We start from the raw sequence: 10,000 nt of genomic DNA, 5'->3' as shown, positions 1-10,000 counted from the left end.
CTCAGATCAACCTCGGGAACGCAGTAAGAGCACAACAAAAGTGTTATGATTACGTTGGCGCCGCGTGGTGAGTCATGCGGCCTCCCTCCTCGCGTGCGGCTGCCACATTCCTCCACCTCCCTAAATTTACCTTCCACTCGCCTCCGCACACGCCATGCCAATGCCATCGCTATTTTTCTCTCCTTCCAGCAGACGACGGAAGGAAGTAGCAACTGGAATAATTCATACACTTCCTGAATCGCTGAGGTGTTAAAGGAAAAAAGTGGTGCCATCCAGGTCGGCAAGGAGATATGTATGGGAATGCTGTACCGCCACACTGCGCCCGTTACCGCCCACCACCACCACCTATACTTCCTGGCCCCAAGGCACCCCACCGCCATGGGGCTTCCCTTGGCATTATTCTTTGTGTGAAGGTTGCTATGGGGGAGGTGTAGGAAGGTGACGTGCGATTGGCGGCAGCAGCAGCAGCAGTCACAGCTGATCAGTACAAGAGAGCCGTGACTCACCATCACCACCACCACCCCAGCAGCAGTCTTCCTTCCCTCCTTTCCTGCCTGCCTCGCTTCGCAAACCCGCACCGCCTTCGCCGCTTCCTCCACCTTTTAAATCGTAAATGAACAAGGAAATGGCGGTAACGAACTTTTAAGAGTTCGTAAGGTCGAGGATGGCGCGTGTGGCAGCAAGCGCTCCGCCCTTCTTCCTCGTAGCGGTGCGTGCGTGTGTGCGTGCGTGGTGGGCTTCCTCCGCGACACAACACAAACATCGGTAGACACAGAGGCGTCCGTCGCCCCTAGGAAGTCTAACCCTTCACCCGACCCTCCTCCTTCCCCTACCCTGCCCCCAGCTGACGGTCTCACGCTCACCACAAACTCTTCACTCCCCGGTGAGGCACAGCGACCTTGGGAGTAGCGACACCCTGCGAGGAAAGGAGACGCCCCTGAGGACTAGCCTTGGCTGCAGCTTCACCGCGGGACTGCGGTGGTGTGTGAGGGGCGCTTAGGTGTGCTGTTGAGTCATCGGGGCGCGGGCTGGTGGAAAGGTGGAGTTATTTTGGTGAGACACTCCGTCACGGAATGTGGCGTGCGTGTCACTCCTGCTGCTGCTCGCTCGATGGCGACTTTTGGGGAGTCTTCCTCTTTGGTCAGCAAACATTTATTTTAGTTGAGCGGTGCGGGTCGATGGCAGCAGCAGCAGCAGCAGTGTGATGTTGAGGGGAGCCTCGCACCTGCACGCCTTTAACAGGTGCCTGCAGGCGGCGGCCTCGGGCAAGGAACCGTTCTATGATTTGCTGCTGTCTTTCAGCTCCGCTGAAAGATGACCAGCGTGCAGGGCCGCCCCCACCACCCCCCGCCTACCGCAGTGCCGATTCCCACTCCGACACGCTGCTCTGTCCTCAGCACGCAAAGCGCCGCGGCCAAAAATATATACAGGATAAGCTGTGGTGACTCACGCGACACGCCAGTGATGACACAGATGCATCGGCTGCCGTCCCGCGGTGCGTACATGGTCCATCCACTGAGAAATTACAATCCATTTTGAGGTAGACCAGCGAAAGAGTTGTGTTCCAGCAGTGTTACTCGTGGAACAACACGCAGGCTACAGGTGCTGCCACCGCCCGCCAAACACATCTACGCCACCCCATGTCTCTTATCTATCTGGGTTGTCGGTCTAGCAGAGGTTGTCACTCCTTCCTGTCTGTCTGACGGTTGGCCGGCGCAAGTCAAGCGAAGAAAAATACAAATAAATTCAAATAATCATCGGGGCAGAGTATGGTAGCCATGGGCGGAATAAGGCAACAACGTGCCATCATCACCACCACCCCTGACCAGGCCGGTGCATCGAGCGGCGAACACCAAGCGGATAATATGATTGCCTGCCGGAGTGACCTTCAAGGACTTTACTTCCCCTTCCCTCATCAGGAGGCAAGCAGCATTTTTACCAAGAGGCAAGAGGCTGGCAGGCAGCACGAGGGTGGCCGCGGAGCTGTTAGCTCGTGACCCAGACACCTGAGGCAGACCAAACCACAGACCAGAGTTGCGGGCGAGGAAAAAGAACCTCCCGCCCGAGGCACAGCGCTCCATGATGGGGCCGTGAAGGGGCGGACCCAATTCTCAGCTTTCCCTGGCCGCCTTATTCCCGTCGTCATCGGTATAAATGGCGGAAGGGGAGTGAGGGGAGGGTCACGCGTGCCCTGCGTCACGCACCGACGCGCACATGAGAGAGAGAGAGAGAGAGAGAGAGTGTGTGTGTGTGTGTGTGTGTGTGTGTGTGTGTGTGTGTGTGTGTGTGTGTGTGTGTGTGTGTGTACACCAAGGAAAAGGTGTTACATAACAACACCTGGAGGGGTCGAGAACCAGGTAAGGAGAAAGGTGCGCTTCGTCCACCTGCTGGCAGCTCTGAGCGTCTCCTGGACACCTCGGTCAGGCAGAGCTGCGATGAGACGGTTGGGAGACAGCGTGGCGTTGGGCGACCTCCACACTCCTCATCACCTCCGCGCGTCACACTCCTGCTCTGTACTTCCTCGTTTGTGCCGACCCTTACCAGGAAGGCGTACACCTGGAAGTCTGGCACGGGAGATGAGGACTCGTGGCAGTGCAAAGCAATACTTCTGACGCGAGTGTGACTTCGGAACGTCGCTAAATGCCTTAATTGAGAGTACATCAAGACAAGCCAAAGAATTTTGACGAAGGAAATGAGTGAACGAAGCACTAACACAGAACACGTAAAGGGAGAGCATAGCACGACGCCCGACAAAGATCGGGAAGAAAAGCAGGATAGCAGTGATGGATGGCAGCCAACACACTCCCGCCATACATAGTGACAGTAACCACTCCATCACGATCTGTCCCTTAAAAACCTTGATTGCTAACACTCACTCCAACAAAAATAAGAGGAACAGCTTGCTAACATCCACTTCAATAACCATAAGAGCGACACTACATCTACCGGGCTTCCGTCCTTCCCCTCCCCCCCTTCACCCCGAGGCCACAACGAAAATCCCGTGTAAATAGTGACGGGTGGACGGCCACGTGAGGGGAGAGGAGGCGAGGGGAGAGGCCTTTGACCAGGTCCCCTTTACGGGGTGCCTAAAGAGGGACACAATGGGAAGGGGGAGATAGGGAGAGGTAGGGAGTGAGAAACCTTGTAAACAAATGAGTCACCTCCATCAAGGGCCGTGGACACACTTATCAATAAATCGATAACTCCTGAAGAAGCTCCTTGAAAAATAGTCTTCACCTCCTCCTCCTCCTGAGAGGAGGGTGTCCTGTCGTCCCTTGCAACGGAAACCAAACCAGCGGCGTGGCAGACTCGTGTGGCAAGATTTAATCATAATTTACTGAGTGATTAGCGTCGTAAACGGAAAGTGGAGAGAGAGAGAGAGAGAGAGAGAGAGAGAGAGAGAGAGAGAGAGAGAGAGAGAGAGAGAGAGAGAGAGAGAGAGAGAGAGAGAGAGAATGTGCTAAGGTAGCCTCCCCAGCGCTCATCCCCCCGGCAGCAGCTATCCCTCCCCAAGGGCAACCTGATACGGCTTCCTGATGCGGCACCTCCTTAACGGGCCGCGCCTCGGGTCTGGCCAGCCGGGGCCCACTTCCCAGACCCCGCGAGGGGCTGCGTGCGAGGAGCAGGCGGAACGGACCTGAATGGGATGCTAAGGGACAGAGAGAAGGGAAGGTGAAAGGGAGGAGGGACGAATAGAGGATGGGGAGGGGAGCAGGAGACGAGGAAGAGGCGGTAGGACAGGAGGAGAGGGGAGACAGTGGTGGGATGAGGAACAGATCCCCTGGGTGGGGAAGGGTAGGGAGGCTGCGGTGGGGACGAGGAAGAGTAGATAGCGTGGCAAGAGGGGGGGAAGAAGGGGAGGGGGCAATGCTGGGGACGAGGAAGAGGGCGTCGGGCAGCCAGTCGGCAAGGTCACTGGAGGCCTCGCTCAGCTTCCTGTTCTCACTCCGCACGCCACTTCCTTCATGACGCGCCGCCCTCACTGCCCACCTTTGTACACCTTCCCGCCTCTAAGAACATGGCTGAACGTGGTGACGTGCACTCAAGCACACTCACTGATTCACACACCCTAGCTGTCCCTGCCCTGCTCCCAAGACCCTGCAGGGCCTGTCCATCGCGCCAAGCAAAGGGGACACTAGAGCAGGAGGGAGAGAGGGGCACTGAGGGACGCGTCTCTTGCCTCTGGGAAAGCACACGTTTTGAGATAATAAGAACACGCATGGGAATAAGAGGGGCAGCTTGGCCAAGGAAGGACCGGCTGAGACTGGCTGCTAAATAGCTATGTCTACTGCACGACACAACAAACAAACACGGGAGAAAGAAAGACACTGATGTACTCACCTTTGAGAAGCAGCGGCTCCCTGTTGTCCTCCAGCAGGGCGGTAAGAACGAGGTAGACGGGGTGTGTCGGCGGCAGCGCCTCCAGGTCGGATGTAGCGTCGTCGTACACGATGATTTCCTTGTAGCACCGCTTCTTCAGCTGGTCGCGGCCAAAGGGGGACACCGCCAAGTCCACCACGGAGGCGCGTCTGAGTTGCAGCCGCTTGCGATTGAATCGGTCGGAGCAGTTGAGGTTTATGGCACTGCGGACGTGCCTGAGGTTGTAGCTGATGAATGGCCGGAGATCCACCAGCAGGAAGTTCCTGGGCTTGGTCTTGGTGAGCTTGCGCGCCACCTCGGCGGGCTGGAGGGCTCGGGCACGCCGCAGCAGCAGCGACCGTTGGATGGTTGCGCTCTCTCCGCACGGCGACGCTGGCATGCTTACGACTTGCGGCGCCATCAGCTGCGGCAGCGACACTGGACAGCGGACTGCGGCTTCTCCACTAGCCTCCCCTGGCTCGCTCAACGACCGGTTCAGGGCCAGACGAAGCCCCTCCCGACGGCCTTCACTCAGCATCCTGGCTACTCACCACCCTGCAACACACACCTGTGACTCACTACCTGCACCACACACCACCATAACACAACACACTACACCACTCACTATACACCTACACGCTCACCACTCGTCACTCACCACTCACGCCACACCGTGCAATACAGGAGGCGTGATTCATCACATGCACACTCACCACACGACCTACACCACTACACCACAGCACCACTCATGCATCACATCCCAACACAAATTATGCACTGCCGCAAAGAGAGGCTTATGATTAAAGTTTTAATTACCTGTTTTAGCGAATAGCCATGTCAACAACTAGATTATTTACAATGAGCTTTACTTGTTACGCGCTATCATGCTTCATACACACACACACACACACACACACACACGGTGGCAGGAAGTGAGTGGACCTGTACTTCCTGTTGAGGTCCTCCTCTTCCTCCTCCTGCCCCTACCCAGCACCACCCCACGCCGCCCTCACCACGTGCTGCTGCTCCCCACGTCCACACCACGTGCAATACCTAATGCGATGCCAAGTCCGCTCCTCCCTGCACACTTTCCCTCTCACCTAATAGGAGAAACTCATACAAAACTGCACTCAACCATTCCCGACAGCTGACCTGAGAGATTTTGATGTGTTTAGGATGATTGGAGTGCGATATATCCATCCGAGTCATACCCAGTCTAACCCACCAATCCCACCCCAACCTTGCCCAGTCCACCATAGCCCATCATAACCCAGTCACTGCTGTAATCACCATCACAACCTAATTATTGCTGTAATCCTCACAACGCTCTACCGCAGCGTGTTGGTCGACATGGACACGTTCTGAAACACTTCTGCGCCGCACGTCGATTACATTTGAAATGTCCTCGTTCATTACACTTGTTCTTAAGGTTATTCTTATGAAGTTAGTGAAAGATTAACGCGATTTCTACGTTATTAATAGGGGAAATGCTCTTGGAAGCCCGGCTAATAATCTCCGGCACTTTGAAAAACATGTGTGGCAAGGAGAGCAGAGCGTTTCAGAATACGGCACAGTGACTCACTCAAGTCGCTTCCGCACCACCTGCCCAATGCTTACGAACTTGGCATCCCAACGCCAAGGTTTCTGTGTTACAAGGGGATTCAACTCTACTACCCTCCATGTGGTGGGATTGAGGGTGAGCGTGTGGTGTTCTCAGTGTGATGACTGAAGCGTGAAGCGTGTGATGAGTTAAGGGGCTATTTTTTGTGTTGTTATTTTGTTTTCTAGGTAGTGTTAGTGATGATGATGTAGTAGTAGTAGTAGTAGTAGTAGTAGTAGTAGTAGTAGTAGTAGTAGTAGTAGTAGCAGTAGTAGTTCTTGTTTTGTTAATGTCCTTACTGGTGTATATTTAGATCATTACTATTATTATAACTATCATTGCTGTTGTTGTTACTTGTTGACTTTTTATACCTAATTAATAATCTTACTGTATCATATTCTTGTTATTACGATTACTACTTTTATCAGTGCGAACATATAATTATTTACAATTTTATCAATATAAGTTCATCATTATTTTTAAAGCTACCGATTTATAATTTCAGTTACTTTTATTATCATTATTATTATTATTATTATTATTATTATTATTATTATTATTACTATTATCATTACTCGTAATTAAGGAATGAATCGTTTTCTATCTTTTATTTTCAAAATTATCTATCTCTATTTTTTTCTTTTTATCACTAAGCACTTATCCTTATTCCTATTCCAGTGACGTGGCCCGGCTCACCTCGGCAGTGGTGATCCAAGCCAGCGGGACAGTCCCTGGTAACTCATAACATCACAACCATCTTTGAATTATTGACTGCAAGACCTCTCGTCACTCCTTGGGAAGGCAATAACACTCAACACGTGTGTGTGTGTGTGTGTGTGTGTGTGTGTGTGTGTGTGTGTGTGTGTGTATTCCGTCACCTTATCCACTTTTCACGGGAATTATTACGGTTTTCAAGGTGTTTTCACAAGTCAACTGACACGTACCGTAGTTTAGCAAGGACTCTAAATCACCACCACCAGTATCAATGGGAAAAACACCCTTGGGAGCCCCACTTCCTAAATCATGACTCCTGAGATCTTTCGAAAAAAAATTCCAAGCCTAACTTAAGAATACACGCCTGTGTGTGTGTGTGTGTGTGTGTGTGTGTGTGTGTGTGTGTGTGTGTGTGTGTGTGTGTGTGTGTGTGTGTGTGTGTCCGAGGTTCAGCCCCGAGTCATGAGCCAGCGTGACATCTCTCAGGAGACTCAGACACTGGCTATGCGACAACAAACACATCTAACACACCCCGTGACACCCGCTTGTCATCATTCCTCAGACGAGCCACTCCCTGCATCAACTGAAGCTCTCTAGTTTGAAATCCCTCACTAAATACCGAGTATTATCCAGTAACAACACGACCAACGTTTCTAGTCTCCTGGTGCATTATTTCAGCACTTTATTAACGTCTTCCTAAGCTCAAGTAAAGCATCAGCGTTCTGTCATCCCTGACCTTTGTATGGGTGGCGGCTCATTGCATAGACGGAGAAATGAAAAGACTGACGCTGACGGAGAAATGAAAAGACTGACGCTAACAAGAGAGAGAGAGAGAGAGAGAGAGAGAGAGTTTTGACCGAAGATGGGACAGGAAGGCTTAATAAAAATCACTTAGGAGGCGAAAAACATTAAAAGAACAGAGAGAGAGAGAGAGAGAGAGAGAGAGAGAGAGAGAGATGGTCGCTTCAGGCAGGCCGGGTAATGCACGCAGCAGCCGAGCTAAGAGTAGTAGGGAACCACAGTGCGTGACATGAGACGTGGCACCACCGCGTGACATCACCTCCACTCCTCTGTGTCTAGTCATTCGCCGCCGCCACCACCGCCACCACCACCACCACCACATTCCCAGCACATCACACACTACCACATCTGCAACACATCACTACACAGACACATGAAATATTTGTCTCGCAGCACCACACTCGTATCACCACACACGTTTAAATCTCTGCATACGCCGCATCATATCTATAGTATATGTCTTGTCATATAACATGCCACCATAGTCATGCACAACATCCCTTCTACACTACCACTCTTCATTAACTATCGCACACTTCATATCTTCTCAGGATACACACATACAAATACACACTAGCATTCACATCATTGCATTCCTTCATAACCGCACACCACTACATACTACTATAAAAATACAAATCCTTACCGCACTTACCACTACCAGGCACCAATCTGCAGAACATACATCACAGTACACACCACCACCACACAACACATGCAACACACAACATTCACACCATAACACCATACATTGCATCTTATACATCGCTCACTCACCAAACACACATACATAGCATCACTTCATCATCACAAGCAAGACATCACCACTACTAGCTGCAAGAGAGATTCATTCATTCATAACACTCACCACACACACTCACTCACTCACGCAATGCACGTTTAAAGTAAGCGGTAATTGGCCTCAGGTGAAGTACTCTCACCGCCCGGCCAGGTAAGTACTCACGGTGGTAATTAGTCCCTCACACCTGTAATGCATCGCCATACACTGACTGACTCACTCATTAGCTCTCCTGCCTTGCCTCACTCTCCGCGCGGCACGGGTGATAAAATACCACCCGATGAGTAATGTGTTTTCAAGAGTGGTGAGAAAACTAAGCAACATGAACTAACACTAACAGAAACACTTACTAGGGCACATGGTCAGTTCCTGGGTGTAGTGTGTGTACTCCTGCTTGACTAGATAATCCACAGACACTTTTCCAAACACTCGCGTTTAAATGCTTCAATAGGTTTCAATTGCACTCGAGGGATTGCACTAAGCTGTCCCACGTCCTCTCACCACGCAAGTTGTGTATGCACTGGCCTGTCTCTTCCCGTTCGCTGGGCTCAAGCCAGGCTGTGCTGAAGGGCTCTCAACCGCCTCCTCTCCGTGCGCCGTTGGCAACCCCACAGCTGCCTGCTGCACGATAGTTACAGATACCGATAAATCCTGATACTATTGTGAAACGCCACCAAGCACCAGGCAAGTTTCACAGCTCAAGTGAGGCTTCGTATCAGAATTATCACTATATAGCTAAAGCCTCCGCGTTCTAGTGACGTAGCATAACTTGCTTCTGTTCAGGAACGAATGAAGGGGCGGGGATGAGGAGAGAGGAGGGGCGGGGGAAGAGGACTCAGCGTCACGGTAATGTTGTGATGTCAGCTATTACACTCATGACTCAGGCTGTGGCAATTAGGTTTCCGCTCTCAAGTGCGACTCCATAGAGAACAGTGATTGTGTATATTTACCGTGAGTTTTTGGCACAAGGTCCGTCGAAGTAGCGCGGGACAGAAATACCATCTGATTCATTCACAGGAAGGCAGCGTTGCCAGTCAGGTTTCTACGCTGTAATGGAGCCTAATGGTTTTCATGAGTGGGACACGTAAAAACACTCACACATCAGCTGCAATCACGCTGCAAGGGCGTTCCTGTGCCCTGACTCTCGTGGGCGCGCGCTCCTAGGGTCACAGCCAGATGGACTTAGCAGTAACTGGTTGGTTCCAGAAGGCGATGTCTCATGCCCAGGGAATGACCGAGCAGGTCCCGCTGGGCACGTCCCGGGATGGAGGCGGTCCAGGACGGGGATGGGAGGGAGGAGCAGCTGGCAGGGGAGGGTGCCGGCAGGATCACTTCCTACGTATAAGGAATGTTTCATGATTACCAAACCGATTTTGTGGAAGTAAAGCAGCGATTATGAAACAATAATAGAAACTAGTCTGAGTCAACATTGTTTGCGTCACACGCGGTGAGATGCTGGCGTATTTTTGGCTGGTGGGAATAAAAGTTTGATAGTGAAAGGAGGACACCTATGGGAATGACTGAATGAGTGATTCGTCGATACCGCAAGAACGGGACCATATGGCACCACACGTCAAGGGTCCCTAATCTCATATGCTTCAGTGCCTCATCTTGACCACTCCTAACTGGCTCTAGAGGAAATTTCTGAAGCCTTTGATAGTGTTTTCATGATTCTAATAATAATGTAACAAGGCTTCTGCACTCTTTACAGACACTAATAGAAGTTA

General features: G+C 51.6%; 1 protein-coding gene across 1 annotated transcript in view; it reads right to left on the bottom strand.

The window, feature by feature from the left end:
- The window catches only part of LOC123515087 (dual specificity protein phosphatase 10-like), a 28,759-nt gene extending 19,808 nt beyond the window's left edge, over positions 1 to 8,951 (bottom strand). Inside the window, exons 1-2 of the mRNA XM_045273511.1 lie at positions 8,624 to 8,951; positions 4,342 to 4,914 (exon numbers count right to left, since the gene is read on the bottom strand). Coding sequence (XP_045129446.1) covers positions 4,342 to 4,897 — 556 coding nt within the window. The 5' untranslated portion in view covers positions 4,898 to 4,914; positions 8,624 to 8,951. The remainder of the gene's footprint in view (positions 1 to 4,341; positions 4,915 to 8,623) is intronic.
- Between the last annotated feature and the right edge of the window lie 1,049 nt (positions 8,952 to 10,000).

This window comes from Portunus trituberculatus, chromosome 38, assembly GCF_017591435.1.
Source record: "Portunus trituberculatus isolate SZX2019 chromosome 38, ASM1759143v1, whole genome shotgun sequence".
Classification (NCBI taxonomy): Eukaryota; Metazoa; Arthropoda; class Malacostraca; order Decapoda; family Portunidae; genus Portunus; species Portunus trituberculatus.
The sequence above is the reverse complement of the archived record's forward strand: the minus strand, read 5'-3'. Positions and strand labels throughout refer to the sequence as shown.